Below are 25,837 nucleotides of genomic sequence, written 5' to 3' on the forward strand. Positions count from 1 at the left end.
CTCCAGCCAGCCAGGGAAGGGCAGGGGGTGGCCTTCACTACTCAGATATGGTTTATAGCTGTGAAGGCAATGCTGTTGCAATGGGGGAACCAAAGCACTGTCCATCTACGCTGTGCATTTGACAATCCATTTAGGTAATCTTTTATTTATAGGAAAATCAGGAAAATGGCCACAAGCAAAGCTAGAAAGCTGAAGAGTTTAAGTAAGCTTGCAAAGGGAGAAGGGGATTCTTGTACAACTCTAGTTTTTGTGACCTGGAATGTTTGGTCCCACAGGGTCATGATAGCATTTCTGGCTCCTTCCCATTTCCCTGGGCGGGTCAAACGGAACTGGTATGGTGTGCATGGGCCGAAGAAGATGGTCAAAGCCAGGCGTGGATCTGTCAGGAGCAGAGAGAACAGGTTGGGCTTTGCATCAATATAGGTCAGGAGTTCATCTATGCATGGGATATAATGGGATTGTAAAGCTTTGCAGTAACACAAGCCAAACCTTTATAAAAGGAAGATTGGGATAAAGGGGAAGACAAAAAGATTAAATAATGATAACCTTAGAGCAAGTAAAAGTGCCAGAAGTAAACAATGATGGTACAAAATTTGGACTGGCTTCTATATTCTTCCCTCCATGCCCATAGCTGTCTAACGGTCTTACAGTATTATTTAAATACAAGGTGGATTCCTTGAAAATATACTCTGTACATATGGTGCTCCAAATGCTGATAATGGATCTCATATTACTTTAGTTCTGTTGTCAAATGATTAGCAATTTCTAGAAAAAAAGATTTTATATGATTTTACTATTCCTAAATCTTTCTAGAACTCAATTATTGCTTGATTTGTATAATGTGAGAACCCACAAAAATCATAGGGTGGAATTCCCTGTAATGCTGGTATTAATCCCTAATATCATTGACTGACCTATGTGACAGAAGCTTTTACATCACATAGTTCTAATTAATGATTTATGTTATACTGGAATTCCATAATGGATATCAGGTCGTATCCCAGGTTGAGGATGAAGAAGAGACCCCTAAAGTGCTTTTGGTATTTAGCACTTTGACAAGGGTAGAACAACACTGAAATTTGGAAATACCTATGAATGAGAAAAGTGATGTTTCTTAAATGCAGTGATTTTAAAACTTTTTTATTCTGCCGCAGAGACGCTTTTTTTTTTTAAGTGAAAATTTATATCAAAGTCTGAAACAGATAAACGGTAAAACAGATAAAACCAGAGATGTTTTAGGATTAGGAGTCGGGAAGGGGCAAGTCTCCCTCTTCGCTGGCCATCTCCCTTCCATTATCCCTGGCCCTTGGTGGTAGCCAAAGAGCAGAGCACAAGTGGAGACCTCTCCTCTAGAGAAGGTGTCAACAAGCTTATTATGCAAAAGGTTCTAGATGCTAAATACTTAAGGCTTTGAGGGCCATATTAGGGTCTCTACCTCAACTATTCAACTCTGCTGTTGTAATGCGAAAGCAACCTTAGACAGTTTGTAAATTAATGAGTGTGGCTGTGTTCTAATAATACTTTACTTATGTCACCGTGATTTGAATTTCATATAATTTCCACATATCAAAAAATCTTCTTTCCAATGATTTAAAATTGTAAACGAGAAAAATAGATGGTCGGTAGATTTGGCCTATAGCCCTATTTTGACTCCTGCACTAGAGTAGTCATCTGAATAAAAACAATAGAGCTGAACACAGATTTTTTGAAATGAATGAATGAGCAGAACTTTCTGGTGTCAGAGCGGATAAACACAACAGGTTGCCTGCTGATTATGGATAAAGGTATAGAATAGTATCTGGTAGATGAGGATTAATTATATTTTGGTTTAGAATCTAAACTCCATGTGGTGCTAGATGACCGTGGTCTAAAGTGATAGTCTGGGACATTAAAACCTCAATTTCCCTTTCTCTTCTCTCTCCTTAAACAGGCCTAGTTTTTTTTTTTTTTTTTCTTCTCTAAATCTCAGGTGCTTCTCTTTTCTCCAATGTAACTCTCACCTTTCTTTGCTATTGCTTTACCAGTTTTAGTTATGATTCAAAAAGAATGCATAGTACTTAACTTACCCACTGGCCTTTTTTTTTTTCCTGCATTAACTTCCTCTATCATGACACTTGATGGTGGTAATTTATTAACACCTGTAAAGCAAAACAAGTAAAAAGTGCAATTTAACTTTAGGTTTCAGTGGTTACTTAGCAGGTAAAGATACTTTACCACGGATCATATTTTATTTTTAGTACCCAGCTAGTCATCTGTTCTTCTGGCAGAAATACTAGCAGCCTAAGTGGATGGCTGTGGTGATAAAGCCATCAGCTGAAGAGATAAGTGTCAGAACATCTCACTACTCATTTGATGTGACAGACCCTCACAACTGGCTTGACTGGATTTTGTCATTCAATTGATTGAACTTTTAAGTTTTAATTGAACCAGTTGATTCAGGCAAAATAACAGGTAGACACAGCTGATATTTTTTGATCCATGATTTATCTTTTGTGCTGGTCACGACACAAATTCACTGTGATAGTGTAATTTGGTGAACAATAGATGACTTTGCGTTGTTTTAGATAGAACCTGGGGAAGGCCTCGAAATTTCCAGTATCCAAAATAATATGGCAAACTGAACATATACGTCCTGCTATTGCTCATGCACTTGCCTTTCAGGACCTGAACAGCCCATCAAGCTTGCATTTCCCCTGTGGTTATCATGGAGCCCAAGGGTTTGATGAGGCCAATAACAGCCAGGGTTGGCTTTTGCAGATGTGCAGGGAAGATGTACTTGTACAGTGATGCTTGGCCATCTTCAACTTTCACCACAGTCTCATGGAGGAAGGGGAAAGCAAAGGTGTATCCAGTGGCAAAGACAATGATATCAATGGGCTTTTCCTTTGGGGTGTTGTTAAATACAACAGAGTTTTCCTTCACCTCCTTTACGCTTGGCTTGATGAGCACTTTCCCAGTGATGATACGGCCTGGGAGCTCATTACTTAGCACAGACTCTCTTAGTTGTGTCCTAGACATAAACACGGATGGGGAAGGGACCTGCCAGGGACCAGTCAGCCAGCCCTCTCTCCTCCTTCCCTTCTTCTCATTCTGGGACTCACCCCTCCATTAGGCAGGAGGTGCCAGTCTTGGGAGAAGTTACCTCTGTGGGATCATGAATGACCAAGAAGTATGATGGGATATGCTTACCATTTACTAGAGTTTAGAAGCCTGAGGAGAAAGCGACCAGAGCTTTCTCTAGCTCCTGCTTCTCTTGTTGAATTTCAGCATTCAGCTATCACTGTCACTTTAGAGAGAGCTGAATGCTGACGGACCACAAGGGAGACTGGGGACTTCTATATCTGCTGAGAACTGCCGGAAATTCTCTCCTCCTAGGAAGCAACTATACAAGGGAAACATGCATGTGTTTAAAAGGAATAAGGGCAGAATTATCTTTTTCTGCCTACGCCTTTGGAATCACAAAACAAACACTTAGCAAGATGATTTTAAGTAAGCCGAGCCATTTTTGGCTTATGGTGAATGCACAGAAAGAGACAATATGATAAAATGGAAGGAGCTTTGGAGCAGGAGGTAGTAAGGGTGGCCTTGTGTCCAAATGTTTATACTTAGAGCTTGGGAAAGTCATTGGGTCCCTGTAGGCTTTCTTTTATGCAACTGTAAGATAGGGACACTAACATTTGCCATCCTTAGTTCATTGGGTAGGACGAAGAACATATGAAATAGTATATATTTAAGAACTTTGGAAATGATAAAGGATTAGCTAAATCTGAGAGAGAAGAGATTACAATTCCTCAGCCTCCTTTTATATATTCTAGGGTTTATGGGATTAAATAAAATTCTTTATAGCTGCCATTCAGGCTGTCATTCTAAAACTTATGGTAGAAAAAGCTCTGGTGAAAAGAGTTAAACCCCTAAGAGGCCTGGAGTTAAGAAATAGAAGAGGGTAGGAATAAAAAAGGAAGGAAAAAATGCAGGGAGAGAGCAAGGTATACGAGAGAAGGATGAAGAGAACCAGAGGAATGAAGTACATGTAGTAGGAAGGGGGCTGCCTGCATATCACTTGTGGCTTGGGTACCACCTGATCCCTGCTGGTGCAGAGTGGAATCTGGAGGAAGATCAGACAGGATCTCCAGGCTGTGGTGCCACCCTGGTAATGGAATGTCATTGTACAGACGCAATGAATGAGAAAGTAAAACCGTTGGTTCTTGTTAATGGGATAAGTCATGGGTTGTAACTGAAAGGACAAGACTGAAACCAAGGTCATCTTGACAAGAAGGCACTGCCCTTAGAGAGGCATGGGGAAGGATTCAATTTTTCCAACACAGTGACACAGGCAAGTGTGTTGCTTTTGTCAGAAGAGTCATAGACAAATTGTTCCCTTTTGATTGCTGCCGCTGAGGTTTATGTAACTTGCCAAGGTCACAGAGCCCACTTAGTACTAGATGAGCTCCGGCAAGTGACTGAACTTCCCTAAGCCTTAGCACACCCACCACGAAAGGGAGATTATACTACTTACTTTAAAGGGCTGTTGACAATTATGTATTACATAATTTCACTTACCAAGCAGTCAAAAACAGTTAGCTATTATGATTAAGTAATTTGTATGAAATTTTCCTTCACCTTCAGTCATGTTGTCACATTATTGCCTGGTTTGGATATGCCACTGGAAAGATCGAGGCCCCTTTCTCCCTAATAGCTCTCAGCAGACACTCCATATTTACCTGTCTTCTGGTATTAAGCCATAATTTTCACGATTGAACCAGCTCTTCATCCTTCTTGCTATCAACCAATTCACAACTGGAGTTGGGAGAGAATTTCTGAACATGGTCTGAAATCGCATCACGAGCACCATGTCCCATGGGTAGCCTGAGTCAAAGACCTGGCTGATCACTCACGCCCAGGGGTGTTCGGTAACTCTAGTAAATGGTAAGCATATCCCATCATCCTTCTTGGTCATTCACGATCCCACAGAGGTAACTTCTCCCAAGACTGGCACCTCCTGCCTAATGGAGGGGAGAGTCCCAGAATGAGAAGAAGGGAAGGAGGAGGGAGGGCTGGCTGACTGGTCCCTGGTGCTGAGGAACACCTGGAAGCAATCAAACAGGTCACCCAGTTTGACACAGTGAACAGGGCTGGCTCTGTCAGAGATTCGAGAAGATTTGTGAATTGAAAGGCACCAAAAAGTCGGCCACCCTCAAAATACATCCCTGACAAGACACTTTTTGCTCCTCTAACCCCCACTTTAAAGTTATTCTTTTGAGATAATGGTTTGAATATCTAGAGTATTCAAATGCCTTAGAACATATTATTGAGCACTTTTTATCTGTCAGGCTCAGTGCTAGACACCATGGTGAATTATGTATTGAGGCTGGCTGTAGTGAGCTTAGAATCTCATGTGAGAAGACAGTGAACAGGTGATAACAACTTTGTATGCTAATAATTGTAAACGAGAACAGGGCATGGATGCAATTGAAAGTTGTCTGCAAAGGGTTTTGACACAAACCATTGTTAGAACTTACAGTAAAATTCAGTAATACAACTAGTTTTGGTGGGTTTGTTTGTTTGTTTTTGTTCTTTTGACAGATTATCTGGCTACTGGAGTTTACCTGCTGACTGAGTTCACTAAGCTAACAGTTGTTCTGGTACCTATACAATAAGGAGTTGTCTGTATAACTGTTTAAAAATAAAAAAAAATTAGTCAAAAATCTATTGCTTTGCAGATACAAAACAACTGATTTAATACGTGGGTTTTCTCCCAACAAGCTGGGGCATCCACAGCTGTGGGGTGACCACAGCTGCAGTGTTAGTGGGTTTTTTTTTTTTTTTTTTTGGTGGTACGCGGGCCTCTCACTGTTGTGGCCTACTCCCGTTGCAGAGCACAGGCTCCGGACGCGCAGGCTCAGCGGCCATGGCTCACAGGCCTAGCCGCTCCGTGGCATGTGGGATCTTCCCGGACCGGGGCACGAACCCGTGTCCCCTGCATCGGCAGGCGGACTCTCAACCACTGCGCCACTAGGGAAGCCCCAGTGTTAGTGTTTTTATTATATATCTGTTTGACCTTATAACATGATGGAGCAGTATGGTGGCAAGAGCTATGAGCACATCAGTGATTCTGACATTAGACATATTTGCACCTGCCTCTCTTTGTCATGATGCAGAATCGGATATGGCATTTCGGTAGATATGAATTATATCCTGAAGCAAGGGGAGTTTCTTTGTCGATATAAAAATGATGTGTGCCGAAGCATGTTTTCAGATTGAAGAAATTTCCAGTGGTTAGAGAAATAGAAATAGTAATATGTTACCCACATGTGGTGGTCATCATGGATAGGCCTGTGTTAATTTTTGCTTCAGAACCTCCTTTCCCTTCCTTTAGGATAACTCCACCAAATTGCTGTCTTTCCAAGTCAATCAATTAGTCAATCAATCAATCGAGTTCCTTTTTGAAAATTCCAGAAGGGAACACACTCCCAATTCTTTTTCTTCAGAGCTATTTCTACTCTTGCAATTATTGATCTAATGATTTATATTTATTTATTTGACATCTGTTTTCCCCATGAGTATATGCTCTGTGATAGAGGGAATCTTGTTTGATTGTTCTGTTTTCCAGTGTATCCCCCATGCCTGGCATAACATTCGGTATAGCGGAATTCAACAGCTAATATTGATTTGTTGGCTGAATGGCTCTCAATGAGTTTATAGCATAGTTGGAAAGAAAATACATACCATAAAAGGTAATTAGCAATACTAAGAATTAAAAGTGCCGACCGAGGAGTGTAAATTACAATTATTACATAAATTCATACTAGCGAGAGATCATTTTGTCTTGGGTTGAGGTATCAGGGAATGTAAATTAAATTGTAATAAAAGAGAAAAGGGCACTGCAGAAGGGAGGGGTATGGTGTGAACAAAGAGGAAATTAGAGACTTGGGAACTGGAAGGGGCACAGAGTAGACCTGTCAGCGTGCAGTTGATGATCATGTGGGAAAATAGTGTGGGATAAAGTTAAAATGGAAGATTTGGGCCAGATCATGGAGACCCCTATAATGCAGGGCTGATACATCTGCAAATTGTAATTTTTATTTTTTTAGGTAAGGGGGAGTTAGTTTTTTTTAACATGCGTGTCATAATGAGAACAGTCTTTTCAGAGGATTTGCCTGTTGGTGCTTGGGGGTCTGGATGGATTGTCGTGTGTGGGGGGATGGACTGGGGTAGGAGTGCAGGGACTCAGGGTAGAATTAGGAGCTGGGGCTTTGAATGGAAGAGACTGGGATTTGAGGACTGGCTCTACCACCTGCTGGTGGTATGCCTTTAGGCGGGTTATTTAACTTCTCTCAGTCTCAGTTTCTTCATCTGTAGTCAAGGATACTAGTACCTACTTTGTGGCTTGTTTTGATAATTGGTTGAGGTAATGCAGTGAAGCATTTAGTGCCATTTTTGGCACAGAGTAAGCAAGCCCAATAAATATTGACTATTTCCATAATTATTATTAGGAGGACAACGCAATAGACTCAGTGGGAGGTGGTATGGACCTGATGAGGGTGGTGGCAATCAATAAGGAAAGGAAGGAGCAAATGGGAGATCTTAGCAAGAAAAATTGCCAGAATTTTCTGACCTATGGGACTGAGTAAGAAACAGATGTCCCCTGTAGCTCTTTTTGACTGGGAAAATGACAAAAATAGGAAGTCAGAGAAGTTGTATTTGGAAGAAAAATGACACCTGGAATTCACAATAACATTTATGAACATTCAAGAAAAAAATACCTAAAAAAAATCTGTTTAGTGTATGTGTGTGTGTTTTAGGAATTTTTTTTCCTTTCATCAGTTATCATGGTGTCAAATACTGTTTGCCTGAGGCATGTGTCTTAAGATAAAGCTCCTCATTAGGTAACATCAAGAATGATACCTTCTTTGCCACGTGGCTGGCCTCCATAGCAATGTCTGTGCCAGAATTCCCCATTCCAATCACAAGAACTCTCTTGTCTCTAAATATATCTGGATGTTTATACTCTCAGCTATGAAAATACTGGCCTTTAACAGTATTTATACCTATAGAAAAAAAAAGAAGTCAAATAGAAAATTTGTAAGACTAGTGAATGAAACATACATGTTATTCAGTTAATAACATCCTTTTGACAGATGATTTAGGTTGTTCTCATAGCATACTCAATTTTAAGAAAATCTGAAACATGAATACATAATTATACAAGGTACAGAAATTAATGGGTGATTATTTATTTAATGGAAGTACTTACTCCATCTCACTAGATAGGCCTCTAGTTTTACTTACTAGATGATTACTAAGTTAAAATATCATGGCACTATAAAAAGTTTCCCCCCCAAACCATTGTGGAGTTCAAGGTTTTGGAGCATAAGCCACCCATTATCCTTGCTTTGCCCTGCAATAAACCTTTCTCTAATTAAAAAAAAAAATCATGGCATAAAGACTTATTAAGCTAAAGTGTAAGAAGTCATTACCTTTCAAAGTTTGACAGAAATCAATGGGACAGAAATATTCTGTTTACTAATATTTGATCTATATAGAACTTTTCACAAGCAAGGAGCAAGAGCAGAGAAGTTAAAGGGAACTATGAGTCAGTGCTTCCACTCTATTCAGCAAGCTTTCTTGGATACCTGTCACTGTGCTAGATGACATGGGAAATAAATAAAAATATGGTCCCTATTCGAAAAGATCCCTGTGGGTTCATCTTGGTGACTGACAGTAACTGAGGCTGGGTTTGCTGAGTCAGCCAGAGTTGGCTCAGAGAAAAAGGGATTCTGTTAGTTACACTGGGATTAGAGCTGCTGTTCCAGTTAGATATCTCAAACAGTTGACGCCAAATCTCATTGAAACATCAGGTGTTTGGCGAGTTTTGGAAAATACTCAAGGTTGTGTAACACAATCAAAAGTAATACGTCTTGTACAAAGAAACTTTTTTTTTTTTTTTTTTTTAAGAAAATGTGATAAGACATCTAGATTCTCAGGGGATGAGTATGGATGCTGTGCACATAGCCTCACCAAGGCCCAGTAGCTCTTTACTTCATCTTAAATCATTAGAAATCTAACATGAATCTCAGTTATAACCCAACCACAATCTAGATCATTTAGAATCTAACAATGACGCAACCAAGTTTAAATATTAACTCAGCACAGGGACCCAATCTGGATCTAAGAACTGCCAGGAAGGGAGAGCCGGACAAGTTTAATGAGAATAATAGAATTATTCCTGAATGTTAGATTATCTTAGATCCTCACTGGATCAGGCTGTTTTGGACCACAAATGGACAAAAATGAGACTCTGTGGCTGAGTCTTCTACCAGGCTAATACTTTCTCCACTTATATTACAGGAGAAGAGAGCAAGAACTTTTATTAGGTGAAGTGGTTGTGTTAGTAAACACAGCTGAATGTATATGATATCTGAATTAATAAAATTAGTTACCTTGGGAAGTTATATATTTATTCCAGCTGTAATACCTATTATTTTTACTAAGACATTTGGGAACACCTTTTATGGAATTGCCTCCAGAACTCATGACATGTACTTTTGAATAACTTCAATGAATTTAATTTTTGTAATGGTTAACAACTACCCTAGGGAGTATGTACAGACCAAGCAAGTCTGCTGTGGGGCAGAGAGGGAGATGGTGAGATTTGGAGGACTCCATTTCAAGTCTAAAGTCATGAAATTTTAGTGCTCAAAGGCTCCTTAACAATAATTTAGCCACGGATTTTAAGTGAGCAATTGGTAGTGGCTGGTAAGATGGATATCGAGAAGGACGGCAAGTACTGTAGAGTTCTTTTTGCTTGATTTGTGATGTATGCTATTGGGTAAGGTGATCCAAACCCCTCAGTTTCTAGGAAAGAAAACCGAGGCTTAGAAAGGTTAAGTGGAAAGCCCAAGATTATATAGCTTGTTAATTGTATAGCCTAGAATGTATACCTCCAGGGTCCCAAGCTCATCCTATTTAAACTGAGTACATTGACTCCATTGCTTTCAAGGTATGTTTTATCCTAATCTGACCTGACTTGAGTAATATCTGGGGGACAGATCCAGGATCATTGGAGGTACATGAGTTTGTTGTAAAATGAGTATTGCTATCACTCCAGGTCATATGTACATGTGATTCCTTCACTGGACTCCTATAAAACTCTTTTCATTCTTTTCATGCAGGCTATGTGTTGTCTTATCCACCTCTGTATTCGTAGCATCTTGTGCAATATATTGTAGGTGCCGAATGAATGCAGTGTACTCTCTATGTCATGAAATTTTCCGGATTCTTGGAGTGATCCTGTACCAGGTACTCCTTCCTGGAAGTCTGGAGTACCTTGCCTGCTCAGGGATTTTTCTCTGTAGGCAAGAAAAGGGTCGGGTGGTAAGAGTTCATTGTTGAATGTGTTCAAGCAGAGGCTGTTGAGTCTTTCTCAGGGACGGTGAAGAGTTTTCTGCACCAGGAAGAAGACTGAACTGCATTCCAATTCAATGATTATAGTCTATGGCAGTTTTCAGGACATGCTTTATCTTAACTTGACCTGACTTGAGTAACCTCTGGGGGCAGACAAAGGATCATCAGAGGTACGTGGGTTAACTGTGAACCAAGCCTTGGGGTCACTACAAGTCATATTTAGATGATTCAGAGAAAAATTTCCTACAGTTTTAACTTTTTGAATCCTTTACGGCAGATGAAATAAACCAAACCATTGAATTTTCTATTCCCTCTGAGTTGTAAGCCAATTGAAATTTGACACAGATTACCATGAATCATGTTACAAAAGCCAGATAAAGAAACTGAGACATAAAGATGTCTTAACTTGCCTTTAAGGCTCATGCCCCTACTGACTATTAATCCAGTGCCATAAACCTCTGATCTAGGTAATTGCTATGACTCATAGAAACAAACAAAAATCAAGTTACTTTTTCCTTTATTCACTGATTGATCTCTGCGGCCTCTACACTCATCTTTGTCAATGCACCACTGCTGAGGCTCACAACTTGTCTAGGCCTCCCAAGTCTTAGAAGACTTTCTGAGTGCTGCCAGTCACTTGGGGAGGGACATTGAACTTTAGTGAAGCATAAAACTGCTTAGTAGTTATTCATTCTGCTCTTTGGTACTCATAAGTTGTTTGAAACAGATGAAAGCCAAAAACTGGCCAGATAGTGCTGGTTAGGGAAAAAACCCTCTTACCTCACAACTTAACTGTTTAATGGAGGAATCAATAGGAATTTATTTCCAGACCAATCCAGTGTAAGGATGGCTCCCATGAGACAAACTAAGGTCAGTTGCAGAAAAGCCTGTACCTGGAAAGGAGTCCAGTGGCAAATATGGGTTAGTAAGAAAACTAGTGCAGACCATGACAGCGTCAAAGATGGCTGACTCTTGCTTCTCTTCATGCAGAGTGACTACCTCCCATTGGCCGGTCACAGAAAAATCTGGGCGTTTTGTTACACTGAAGACTTTAGTCTGAAAAAAGAATCATAGACGTGGTTAATAGTTTTCAAGGTTCCAGTAAGGGCCTGCTGGCTGACGTGCCAATTGACATTTCAAGTGTTCTAGAGAACAGATGAAACATAATTAATAAGCATAACCCTAGAAATCAAATTGGACTATCAGATTGATCATAATTTCCCAGATGGAAGTATTCTAAGCTTCGAGTTGTAGAGGGGTATTTAAGAGAGGTGGTGTGGTCCAGAATTTTTAAGTGATTTCCTCAAATTCTCACAGTGAGTGATAGAACCAAGATTATGACTTAGGTCTTTCTATGTTTTAAAAATTATTTTTCTGTTATGTATAGTTCTCATACACAACAGTTCCTTTACAACAGCTCCTTTAATAGAAACACGGATAATATTGAATATATAATTGAAAATATAAATTTGGTCCCAAGTACCTTAGTTTATGAAAGGTCTTATAGACTATGATGTTGAAGTTTTCCCAGATCTAGAGAACTACTGAAAAGTGCTAACTTTCTGGCTGAATTTGTTGGGAGTTGTCTAAATTTCAAATACAGTTGATTCTTGAACAATATGGGTTTGAACTGCGGAGGTCCACTTATATTTGGATTTTTAAAAATAGTAAATATTACAATACAACAGGATTTGTAATTGGTTGAATCTGTGGATGTGGAACTGTGGATACAGAGGCACCTGGGAAATGGAGGAAATGGGAATTTTCCGCTGTACAGAGTTGGAGCCTCTAAACCCCCGTGTTGCTCCAGGGTCAACTGTGGTCTATTTTTGTTCTCATGGAGTACATGTATATCCATGGGTACTAGATTCTGATTCAGAAAATATATAAAAGAAATTTACAAGTCAAGTTTAAAAGCATAAATGAGCCAGTGACCAAGAGACTTTGCTGCCTTGCTTTCCTCTTCAGTTTTCAAAATAGACAGACTTCTCAAGTCCCTCCTAACGGTTCACTGTCTGGTTTATAATATTTGAAGTGCTTCTTGGGTTCTACATTTGTATTAGCAAATATAAACTTTCAGTTAATTAAAAAAAACTTTCAAAATAAATTTATTTTTATCATGAAAATAATGTGTTCATCATTGAAAATTTGGAATGTATAGAGAGGAAGGAAGAACAAAACCTCTTACAGACAGCTGCTTGTGTGTACTTTCTTAAGACTTTGGTGAACATCTAGTTTTTTAAAGTTATTTTAAAACAGGCTTGGGAAACAGGTAGTAAAGGAAATGCTTCAGATTCAGAAAGTCTGATGCATTAAATATATTTTTTGTGGACTATATCCATTGACTATGGTAGTGTTTTATTTTTATTCTGTCCCTTGGAAAATAAGGAAGTGGGGTGAAATATTCTTTGGACAACTGGAGTACTTTTATTTTTCTCCAGTTTTATTGAGATATAACTGACATATAACACCATATAAGTTTAAAGTGTACAACCTAATGATTTGACATATGTGTATATTGTAAAATGATTACCACAATAAGTTTAGTTAACATTCATCACCCCACATAGTTATCATTTTATTTTTTGTGATAAGAACGTTTAAGATCTACTCTCTTAGCAACTTTCAAATATACAATACAGTACTGTTAACTATAGTTACTATAGTGTATATTACATCCCTAGAATTCATTTATCTTATAACTGGAAGTCTATTACTTTTGACTACTTTCACCCATTTCCCTTCCCCATCCCCCATCTACTTCGGGCAGCCATCAATCTGTTCTCTGTTTCTATGAGTTTGTTTGTTTGTTTTTTTTTGATTCTACATATAAGTGAGATCATACAGAATTTGTCTTTCTCTGTCTGACTTATTCCACTTAGCATAATGCCCTCAAGGTTCATCCATGTGTTTGCAAGAGACAGGATTTTCTTCTTTATTTACCATGGCTGAATAATATTCCATTGTCCTATCTATCTATCTATCCATCATCTATCACATTTTCTTTATCCATTTATCCATCAGTTGTTTCCATGGCTTGGCCATTGTAAATAATGCTGTAATAAACATGGAGGTGCAGATATCTCTTCGAGATAGTGACTTCATTTTGATCAGGAGTACTTTTAAGGTTGTGAATGTGAATCTTATATGGTACTTGTTTTGGTCAATCTTTCCATTCATGTTACTTTCTCTGTGTAATTCTCCAAGAATTCCTTACTATCCCCATCTCTGATAGGGAGGGTAATAGAAGGGAAACACATGGATTTTCATGTGTTTCTTGCAGAGGAAGGAAAAAAGGAAGAAAGAAAGAGGAGAAAGAGGTTATATTTATTTGCCTTTGTCCTTCTACCTACCTCCTGTCTCTGTCCTCTGAAATGGGAAGGGAGGTGGGTATGGCCAATGAGAAAATATCAAAGATTTTTCTGTTCCCTAAGATACCTAGAAAAGATTTCCTTCAAATAGTGACATTCTCTGGTGTATAGGCCAGTGCACCCATCCATTAATATAAAGGGATAGTAAAAAGAGAGTACCCAGGAGCTGACAGGAAGTTCTCAATGTCCCTGTGTGTAGGCATTTGGCCCAAACTGAAAATCTGGTTTGACAATTTTAAGGTCCATTTGGATACTTGGTTGTAAGCATTGCAAACTAAAAGTTTATACATACGAATCCTTAGACAAAGTATCTCCAGATTTACTTAGGGTGATTGTAAGTAAAAGGGGAAAAGGAATCCAGCCTGGTGTCAGCAATCTTGCCAGTTCATTATCTGATCTACAGAACCTAGGGTACAGAGAGAGAATAGAAAATAGGTAGGAAACACTTCCTGACTACTAACTGATGTTTTGTGCCTTTCTTACCTTGAATTGAATGCATTTCAGAAGGTTGAACTGGTTTGCATACATTTTGAGATATTCCAGGAATACAGAATTTGGCACATAGTTTGGATAATCTTCTGGGAATGGAAAGTCTGGGTAACAAGACATCTCCTTGCAGCTGTTGGAAACCACAGACTTGTAGAGGCTGGCTCTGCCTTCTTCAACATGTTCCTGTACAAACAGTGCATGCACATGAGTGTGTATGCATGTGTGCATGTGCATGCACACACATGAAATGGATGTTAATTTTTAGACATTGAACCATACAATTTACGTATGCTACCTGCTACTTTCTAATGGAATTTGCTATCCTTACTTGAAAGATGATGAATATTGGACCCCACTATGAATATCATAATCAGAATTACAGTTTCATTTATTACATGCTAACAAACCTGGGATAAACTCACCTGTCCAGATTCACACAGCATCACTGCAAAATACAGGAGAATATGGAAATACACCAGAGCCAGGAAGTAGTATCTAGATGATGAACGATTGCTTTGGTTTCATGAGGTATTGTTGAAAGGATTATGGAGAAAGGGGGTTCAGATTATGAAGGATTTTGTATCTGAAGTTAAGGAATTTGAATTTCATAGAAATTCATGGAAGTGATTCATATTAAATTTTGAAAAGATAATTCTGGTTCTACAAGAGATAACTTAGAGGGATCTGGAAAGGAAGGAAATGAGGCTAGTTAAGAACCTGAAACACAAATCCATGCAATTGCCAATGAGGGCCTGAGCAAAGGCAGTGGCAGTTGAAACTGAGAGAGATGGGATTTGTTAGGTAGCAGAAAGGTAGAATGCATAGGATTGTGAAATTGTTTGGATTTAAGGTTTGGGAGAGGAAGCAGGTCAAATGTTTCCAGATTGGACAACTGTGAGCATGGCAAAACACTAAACAATTTCCCACTCCAGTTTTGACTTGGGTAACTAGCAAATAGCAACATCTCAGACAACTACTACAAGGTTGAATAGTGGGCAGTTTTAATTATTCATTTAGGTATGTACATTGCCTCTGTCTTTTAGATGTATCATAAAGAATTGTTCTAATTTCAGTGGGAAAGTCCTTAGTATTTTAATATTGTTTACCATCTTGTATATGTATAGTTCTTTTTTCCTGTGAAACAAAAATTATTTTATTTGTGTGAACAAGTAGAAACGTGAACTTAAACCTCACATATGGAGAGGACTTACTTTGTTCCCTCAAAAGGTTTGAGTCTAGATCTGCATGAAATATGTAGTGATAACAGAAAATAAAATTATAAACATACCTTTGTAGTTTGAATTGATACCGATCTCATCAACTGATGAGTTCACCTTATCTTGCTTATTTGTGACTCCACATCTGACAGTCCCATTTATCCAGAATAAATCTAGAAAACTGGAATCTAAATGGCTTCTGAGAAAGATGACTATTTAAATCCTGATCTTTCATTCTGTAGGAAGATCTAAAGCAGTGCTACTCAAAGATGTAGGGACTTCCCTGGTGGCACAGTGGTTAAGACTCTGAGCTCCCCATGCAGGGGGCCCCTGTTTGATCCCTGGTCAGGGAACTAGATCCCACATGCATGCCACAACTACAACTAAGACTTAGCATGTCTCAACTAAGACCCGACACAACCAAATTAAAAAAAAAAAATTAAAAAAAAAAAAGAAGCAAAGATGTAGTCAGCAGAGCCAGACCAATATGATCTTTTTACTACCAGTCTATGACAATATAAATACAGAAGGTGAGAGTAAGCATCTAGAAACTTTTATAGCTATAATTTGACATTGCTCAGTATCCAGGCATGTGGACTCCTTCGTGATGAACGGGACGTAGATCAGTCTTGGTTTTGTCTAAGTCACGTGATGAGTTGTGTGGGATTTGAACTGAGTACTAGTAATGCGGGTAAGACTACATTACAGTGTATGACATTTTTTAAAAATTAATTAAAAAAATTTTATTTATTTATTTATTTTTGGCTGTGTGGGTCTTCGTTGCTGTGTGTGGCCTTTCTCTATTTGTGGTGAGCGGGCTTCTCATTGTGGTGGTTTCCCTTGTTGCGGAGCATGGGCTCTAGGTGCATGGGCTTCAGTAGTTGTGGCACATGGGCTCAGTAGTTGTGGGTCGTGGGCTCTAGAGCACAGGGTCAGCAGTTGTGATGCACGGGCTTAGTTGCTCCGTGGCATGTGGGATCTTCCCGGGCCAGGGCTCGAACCCGTGTCCCCTGCATTGGCAGGCGGATTCTTAACCACTGCGCCACCAGGGAAGTCCCCAATGTGTAACATTTTAAGGTTAGTTTGAAAACTGTTTTCCAAAAGTGCATAAAAGCTATAATTATTTTATTTCATTGAAAGATAATTGATATTCGCTTATAATTTTACAGAATAAATGATCAGAACTGACTATTGATAAAGGACTGAAGTTAAATTTTAAAAATATAGCACTACTTGCTTCATTTTGGATAGCAGTTAAAAAAATGAATATCCTGAGCTTGCTGAGGTTTCTTTAAAATCTTTTCTTCCAGTTCATTCTCATATTCTGTGAGCCTCATTTCTCTACTATGTGTGTTGTTAAGCAAAATTTAGAAACAGTTTAGATATATGTTATCTCTTGGGAGGAGTGCTCTCATCCATCCAGCCCAGATTAGATAAAATGACAAACAAGAAGCAAGCTTAATTATCACATTATAAACCTTAAGTATTAATATGTACAATGTGTAGTGAAAGTGTGCCTACAGGTGTTTAATATGGAGAACTGATATTTCACACATATGGTTTTGTTTAGCAAAAAGTTACAAGTGTAATAGTGATTCTCTATAGTAGTTGCCTCGTGCACACTTTCAAAGAAGTTTGAATTTATGTTTTGAAATTTTTCTGTTTCATTTTCACCTTTCTAATAGTTCATTTTATTATATTTTACAAATATGATTGTCTATAATTTCTTGGAAATTAAAATAAACCTGATTCTTCTCCACAGTTTGAGAAGCACAGCTCTCTAGATTTGTGCTTCTAAATCTTGTTAAGAATTGCTCAGGGAATCTTATTAACATGTAGATGCTGACTTAGTAGGTCTGGGTGAGCCTGAGATTCTGTATTTCTCACAAGCACCCATGCAGATGCTGCTGGGTCACGGACCACGCTTTGAATAACAAGACTTTAGAGCTGTCTTGCCCAATAGGAATGTGATGCAGGCCACACATGCTCTTTAAAAATTTCCAATAGCCACATTAAAAAAGGTAAAAAGGAACAGATGGAATTAATTTTAATGGTATATTTTATTTTACTCAATATATCCAAAATTTTATAATTTCAATGTGTAATCAATATAAAAATTATTAATGAAGTATTAAAACTTTTTTCTCATATTAAGTCTTCTAAATCTAGTATATATTTTACACATCTGAATCCAAATCTAAATTTTCACTTGAAAAAGTGGATTTACATACCCAAATTGTTAACAAATACACTTAAAAATTCTCCAATAACTGAACTGAGTATTGGTTTTAAAATTAAAATGAATTAAAACTAAATTAAATAAAAAATTCAGTTCCTTAGTCGTATCAACTGCATTCCACAGTTACATGTGGCTGGTGGCTACCTTATTGGACAACACAGATTTAGAACATCCTTAAACTTGAAGCCAGGTATTAGAACTAAATTTAGTGCTGGTTTGGTGTAGTTAAAAGCGATCAAGTTTCCTCTGGGTTATAGGAAAAAGAGAATGGGAATAGCTCTAAAGAGCTGTAATATTGAGAAGTTGAGAGCAAACAGAAGGGGAAGAAACTATAGTAAAAGGAGAAAAATATCAGTTATAAACATTCTGGGGTCAGTTTGTGTATGACCAAAGCTCCCTCACTTTTCTCTGGCATCTGAGAGCATCACATTGTAAATAATACTTTGTTAAAATCGCCAATTTCTAGTTAACAACAATAAAAGGCTAAATTTGGAATACATACTGTTAAAAGGGGGGTAGAGATGTGCATAATATAATTTTGTAAAGATTTCCATAAAAGTAGTTCAAAAAAATTTAAAACATTTTATAATGGCATGTTTAAAAATCAAAGAGTAGTAGGGACTCATTGGAATTGGACAAGTCAGGGAACCATGGGGACCTTAAAACAAATGAACCCACAAACAAAAATAGAAAAGAAAAAAAACAACAACTCTGCTGCGCAAAATTTTGGAAAATAATTGTAAAGGCAGGAAGAAGAAAACCTTCCAGGAAACACTGAAGCCTAATGTGAAGTAATGTATCACAGATGCCAGCTGAGGAGAAACTGTAGCTTAGTATGGAAACCTGGCCTTTAGGATGGAATCCAACACCACTTTGCTCTTTCTCTCTTTCCTCCCACTGATTGTTTCTCCTGGTAAAATACAAAGTCTGGAGTGTTTCAGATATATACAGAGAGTACGAGTCCGTGCCACTTCTGAATGGGGTTTGCAGGTCCTAAGCCCTCCCCTCCAGTGTTTGCTTCAGTGAACAAACTGCCCCAGTGATTCTCAGGCCCTGCTGGGACCCCCGGCTGCAGGCACTCTTGGCATTGTCTCTGTGTGTGTGCCAGTTACCCTCTGTGTGGCACTCTGCATGTGGAAGCACATTTTTCCTGAGAATTGATGGGGGCACTTAGGGGAAGGATTTTTGTCTTGAAGGTAAAACTGAATGAGACGGGAAGGGAGATGGATTGTACAGAGGGGAAAAATAATAAAGGCAAGAATGGAGGGGTTTCTGGCTTCCTGGTCCACTTGGTCCTGCAATACCATGGGAAAGACGTCATATTCACTAGAATACTTCATGGGATTCCATGGACAGTCCAGGATTTGCCTGCCCTTATTCCTGAGCTGTGGCACAGACTCTGGAAATGCATGGAGTATAGTTCTTGTCAGCACAGACCACGGAGTCAGACAGCCTGGGTTCATATTCAAGCTCTACATTTTTAGCTGGGTGACCTTGGGAATTTTCTTAACCTCTCTGTCTCAGTTCCCTCTTCTATAAATAGGAATAACAATACTACATAACCCCTAGGATAAAATGAAATGATAGTTCTAATGCATTTAGAATAGTGCCTGGTAAGCTCTCAAAAAATGTTAACTGTTATTTGTAATATTCTTCTTCTAAAATTACCGTGGAAATTTACTTTCTCAAGCTTTGTGTCCTCCAGAGAGGATTATAGGCAACGGGAAGAAACCTTTGTCAGGTCAGAGGTTTCTCCTTTCTCATTTAAAAAATAGATATAAAATGATAATAAAAGTCACTCCTATATAGATACATAGAGACATTCTCCCAATGCACGACATTCACAGCTCTTGTTCTTTTTTTTTTTTTTTTTAACATCTTTATTGGGGTATAATTGCTTTACAATGATGTGTTAGTTTCTGCTTTATAACAAAGTGAATCAGTTATACATATACATATGTTCCCATATGTCTTCCCTCTTGCATCTCCCTCCCTCCCACCCTCCCTATCCCACCCCTCCAGGCTGTCACAAAGCACCGAGCCAATATCCCTGTGCCATGCGGCTGCTTCCCACTAGCTATCTACCTTACTACGTTTGTTAGTGTGTGTATATGTCCATGACTCTCTCTTGCCCTGTCACAGCTCACCCTTCCCCCTCCCCATAACCTCAAGTCCGTTCTCTAGTAGGTCTGCGTCTTTATTCCTGCTTTACCCCTAGGTTCTTCATGACATTATTTTTTCTTAAATTCCATATATATGTGTTAGCATACGGTATTTGTCTTTTTCTTTCTGACTTACTTCACTCTGTATGACAGACTCTAGGTCTATCCACCTCATTACAAATAGCTCAATTTCATTTCTTTTTATGACTAATATTCCATTGTATATATGTGCCACATCTTCTTTATCCATTCATCCGATGATGGGCACTTAGATTGTTTCCATCTCTGGGCTATTGTAAATAGAGCTGCAATGAATATTTTGGTACATGACTCTTTTTGAATTTTGGTTTTCTCAGGGTATATGCCCAGTAGTGGGATTGCTGGGTCATATGGTAGTTCTATTTTTAGTTTTTTAAGGAACCTCCATACTGTTCTCCATAGTGGCTGAACCAATTCACATTCCCACCAGCAGTGCAAGAGTGTTCCCTTTTCTCCACACCCTCTCCAGCATTTATTGTTTCTAGATTTTTTGATGATGCACAGCTCTTGTTCTTTGTTTTTTGGCTGCGTTGGGTCTTCGTTGCTGTGTGCAGGCTTTCTCTAGTTGTGGCGAGTGGGGGCTACTTTTCATCGCGGTGCACGGGCTTCTCATTGTGGTGGCTTCCCTTATTGTGGAGCCCGGGCTCTAGGCACGTGGGCTTCAGTAGTTGCAGCACGCAGGGCTTAGTAGTTGTGGCGCACGGACTTTGTTTCTCTGTGGCATGTGGGATCTTCCTGGACCAGGGCTCGAACCCATGTCCCCTGCATTGGCAGGTGGATTCTTAACCACTGTGCCAACAGGGAAGTTCAGCTCTTATTCTTAAGAACAATTATTTCCTTATTTTCTTCTCCTTTGAACAGCCGGAACACATTTTACTTTGTCACTTCCTCTCCCTTTGGAGAGTCAGACTGTCTACAATCTGTCCAGAGTCTGTAGATCTGTTTTCAGATCTATAGCACAGGGGAGCTGTGGAAACCTCAGAGGAGATTTGAGGAACCCCCAAGAGGTTAGGGGCCTGTCAGATGTATCCCCTCCAAGATAATATGAATTCAATAAATGTTTGTTTAATATATGAATAAAAGGAAACCTACTAAGATTACTGAACTTTTAGAAATAAGACTTTTAAGAAGAAGTAAAATGGTACCCAATTAACAAATCATTTCAGCCCCTGTAAGAATCAGGCTTAACGTGCCTAAAGAAGAAATAGCTGATGAAGAATTCCTTAGTGATTTAAGGGGGTGAAGTATTACACTTCATCATTGCCCTCACTGAATCTAAACATATGTGGTGTATGAGGCGCATAGTAGGTGCTCAGTAAATGTGGAATAAGTGAAAGGTTACATGTGCAGAAGAAAAGACCTCGATGCGCGTAAGGAAGCACGTCATTCCAGGGAGGGTTATTGTTACAGAGATGTGATGGGTGAAGCAGAATGTGTTTCTATCAGCGTAGTATAATTACTTCTAGAGGATGTCAGTGTGGTTCTACATTAAGGCTATTTCTCAAGGCTCCTTCCTATACTAAAATTCTCTAAGAGTAATATTAGTTATGAGTGACAGAACAATTCCTGACATTTTATTTCTTCAAGTATTCCTCTACAATCGAGATAATCAGCCAATATCATTACTGTTTGTTCTAAGCCTCCCTTTCCTCTCAAGAGCCTGAGAGAGTTGGTTGTGGAACAGATGTTCCACACTAACCTCCTGCTGCCACTTGAGTTGGTGGTCACAGGTGGGTTCTTTATCAATGTATCCCTTTTCTTTTTAAACGATGCCAACCCCTCCCCCGCCCCAATGAAGGATGGACTTTCTTTTCCATTGCAACCTTTGTCTGCTTCCTCTCAGTTTAAGACTGTGGTCTGGAAGAGGCCAGAGATATGCCCATGTGAGTATCGAATTAAGTGCAGTAGTTTATAATCTCTGTAATGTTGGGGGAACCTCTCTATTTGTAAATGGAAACCTTCTCCGTATGTGTTTTATTGGGTTTCTGCAGTTTGCCTGTCTATTTTTGCATTATGGCCCCTTTCACCCAGAACAGGCACTAAGGATCCCCCTTGTACATTTTCTGGTAAGCACAGCCCTTGCCCGGTAGACTCTGTAATTCTGCAGGTTTTGAATGAGCCACTTGCTTTGACTGCAAAGACACCTCTAACAGTCTTTCATGGTGTGTGTGTGCATGCGTGCATGTGTGTGTGTTTGTGTGTGTGTATCTGCTGGGGTAGAAGGGGGAAGGGATGTCTCTAGAAAGACCCAGGAGAGTCATAGCATTTTAGATCTGGGAGTCCCCTTTAAGGTCACTTAGTTTAGAGATTTTCAATCAGGCTTTAGAGGAATCTCAAGGCAGTACAGAGGTGCCTTAAAGAGGCTGCTGTGTCAAGAGAGGGCTGCTGAATGAAGGTGGCGATGGTTTTTCCTGCCTCCCAGGACCTAGTAATTTAGCTCTTATCTATTTTTTAGACTGACTCTGCATTCTTACTTTACAGATGAGGTAATGGGGACTGAAACAAGTTGTTAACTGGGTACCATTTTACTTAGGCTACTGCTGGGTCACCCTCTTTCTCATCCTTTTGATGTCCTATCACATGCCTCACAAGGGCCTCTATTTTTCTTTTTCCTTCCCCTTCTGTCTCTGAGAAAAGTGTGCCTCTCCACTTTTCCGAGGCAAATCCTTCCACTTGGGCCTGCAATTCCACTTCTTCCTTTTTTTGCCAGGATCTTGTCGCAATTTGGGCTTACATATTCAATCATTTCCTATCATCCAGATATTTTCTCTTTACCTGTAAACATATATGGGTCTTCCCATCATGCAAACAAAACAAACACAACAACAGAAAGACATCTTAACTCTGCTCATCATCCATTGCTTTCTAAATTGAGTACGAATCCCTTGCCCAAACATTCAGCCACTGTCCTCCCCTTTCATTATTTCTCTTACAAGTACCACACACACCAATAAGCTCTTTTTATTTTCCAAGCATGCCCAGTACTTTTTCTTTACGGTTTCCTCCCTGGCATCTCCCACTCAATCTCATTTGCCTGTTGAAATCCTTCAAAGTCCACCACACACCATCTCCTCCATGAAGCCTTTCTTGGCTTCCCTCACGTGAATGTAACCCTGACCTCACTTAAATACCCATAGCATCGTTTCTGACTTACAAGATCCTGCCCTTTTCCCATCAGACTGACAGCTCCCTGAGGCAGGATGACTGTTTCTCATTTTTGTGTCCGTCACAGCTCTTTGTGCATAGGTGTTTGACCTGCCCAATCACACAGCCAGTTGGGCACAGCTGTATCTAGAACTCATTTCTCTTGATTCTTACATTAATAGTTTTTGTGTGTGTGTGTGTTAATAATTGGGTATCTGTGATTTATATTAGGAGCATTTTTGTCTGGTATGCCAAGGTCTCTGGGCTTACTTTTTGCTTTGATTGAGATTACTTTAACCAAGTAACTCTACTCTGGCAGTTTTATCCTGGAAGCTAACCCTCAACCCCAATGGAGTAGTAGTACTTATCTGGAATACTGTGTTAAGAAGGAGTCTGAGGCTCATTAGGGGAAGGGTATAGTGTTTGATTAGCAATGTTTTCAATGGGCATGAGAGGCTAGAGTTATGGCATTTGTGTCAGGTTTCTGCTCCCCTTTCGGAATGTATGTGGTTTGAATCATGGGAACAGATGTTCTCTTTTCCCTAGGCCCCTTGGGGAGGTCTCTGTGCATTGACAGTCACATTTGGTGGTTGGACACATTTCAAGATATGCAGTTCTTCTTTATGTGAGCCAAGCTAGTCTATGCTGGGACTAAACTAGGAACCTTGGCCTCTCTGGAGCTTTGCTCACTGAATTAGAAAATAATTACTTTATTCCTGTTCCAAGTTCTACCCTTCTATAATAAGGGAATGCTAAGTGTTGCTTTCTCTCAGTCTCTTAGGACTCTGAGGCCAGGATATCTGACACCTTGCTCCTTTTCATTCTTCCTGACTGCTTTCTCCTTAGCACAGTTAAAGCTCACGGGATATGTTCCTGCTCTCCTGAGAAGAAGGGAAAATAGGAGGTTTGGGGAGATCTGATGCCAATGACTCCCTGGCTGAGCCGTGGAGCTCACAGGGTTTCAGTGGCCTCCAGCAGGGCCCCTGTAGTTTCTCTGGACCCCAGGCCAGTCAAGGGTGGTCTTTATAGTTGCCTTTCCTCCTACCTCACCCCTTTTTCCTCTCCAATGCATACTGTAGTCCTGAGAATATTATTATTTTTTTTGCTCAGGCAACAAAAAAGTCTCCAGACTCCTCACATCCTTCACTTCTGATTGTTCTTGACATGGATTGGAATTGCCTGGACAACAAGACCTTGAGTATAGGACTCATCCTACACTGAGTCTTGTGTCGCTTTACTTCAGATAGAGCAGAGCTGGAAAAAGAAGCATGTATAAGCAGCTCAGTCTTTCAGGCAGAGGCAGAAATTCCTGTGCTGTGTTTATACCATTGCCCCCAACACTTGAGTCTCTTGCTTCTGACCCCCAGGTTCTGCTCCTGTCCTGCTTGTCCTGAGTTTTCCTGGCTTGTCCCAGCCACTCCATCCTCTTCTACCCTTCGTAGGCATCTTTATTCCTCTTGGCCCCGGATGAAGTTTGCAAGGTGGCTGATGCACCTCCCACCCAATTTCAGGCTATTCCCTGCTTCTTTTTTTAAATCATTTTCAATGGCCCTTTCTGTCCCCCTGTTCAGCAGATGTTTCTGGCGCCTATGGGCGCCAGCCCTTGTGGAAGAAATTCAATCTCTTTTTGCGCCAGTCCAGCCCTTTTCCAACGGACACACAACAAAGCTGTCGAAGCCCCACTTACGGTGAATCTCCACAGCCCCCCAAGGTCGTCGCTCCTCTCGAAGCAGGTGGGCTCTAGTCCTTCTTCCGGACAGCGCTTGATGGAGGCCAGGCCACTGACCCCAGCTCCCACAGTTGCAACTCTCTTGGCCATGCTCTCCCGCGTGGGGACAATGAAGCAGAACCTTTTATTCACAAGTGAAAGCCCCACCCCATCCTTGGCTGCTCTAGCAAATCAGGAAAAAGAATTTGAAAGATTAAGGGATTTGCTCCATTCGAATCCTCTGTAGCTGGTTTCTGGTGTTGTGAATGTGAGAAGAGAAGTGTTCAGGTCACCGGTTTAACCCTGTGCTTGGTATGTTCCCACCCCCTCACTCGGAGCTGGTTCTAAATTATAGTACGACTGTTGTCAAGACTGTAGCTTTTGGCAGAGTGGCTGAAATCGGATCCTTTAGTGGATGAAGTTTTGCATTCGGGACTGTGCTGCTACCTCTAGCCTCCCTCCACTCCCCGTAGAGTGGAACAGAGCAGCAGACCAGGAAATGATCACCTTGTCAAACATGGTGTTTCATAAACATATGAAGCTGAAGCTCAGATTGGTGTAGTGTTGTGACACAAGGCCGCACAGCAGCTGGTGGAGCGGAGTTGGGATGAGGAACAAAGACACCACGACCACCACAGGTGCTGCTGCAGCACTGCCCGGGCCAGTCCCAGCCCCTAGCATCCTGCCAGGGCTCCGGCTGTGCTGTCCATCCTTCTACCTGCTGCCAGTGCTTGGTCACCAGTGGAAGAGAGAGGGTGTGTGGTGGAAACGTAGCCATGGAGAATCATCCCTCCTCTCTCCATCGGATCCTGATTCACTTCTAGGAAGCCATTGTGTCATCATTGGCACACGTGGAGGATTGTCTGCTCCTGGCCATGAGTTAACATGAATTTGTGAGAATGCTGAGAGGCAATAGAGTGTATTGGTTAAGCCACCAGACTCTGGACCAGATTCCCTAGGTTAAAGCTCAGTTCTGTCAGTTACCTCTCTGTGATCTTGGGCAAGTTATTTAACTCCTCTGTGCATTATAAAAATGGAGAAAATAGTAGGAGTTTCCTTGCAGT

The 25,837-nt window shown here is 40.1% G+C and overlaps 1 protein-coding gene across 1 annotated transcript; it reads right to left on the reverse strand.

The window, feature by feature from the left end:
* Window positions 1–146: 146 nt before the first annotated feature.
* FMO1 (flavin containing dimethylaniline monoxygenase 1) lies at window positions 147–24,887 on the reverse strand. The gene is given in 8 exon segments (XM_027086463.1): window positions 147–489; window positions 2,063–2,138; window positions 2,655–3,010; window positions 4,722–4,916; window positions 7,892–8,048; window positions 11,298–11,460; window positions 14,259–14,447; window positions 24,753–24,887. Coding segments are annotated over 8 exon segments (1,611 nt in total). The 5' UTR covers window positions 24,885–24,887.
* Between the last annotated feature and the right edge of the window lie 950 nt (window positions 24,888–25,837).

This window comes from Aethalodelphis obliquidens, unplaced genomic scaffold (assembly GCF_003676395.1).
Source record: "Aethalodelphis obliquidens isolate GAN/ISIS:26980383/991018 unplaced genomic scaffold, ASM367639v1 scaffold55, whole genome shotgun sequence".
NCBI lineage: Eukaryota > Metazoa > Chordata > Mammalia > Artiodactyla > Delphinidae > Aethalodelphis > Aethalodelphis obliquidens.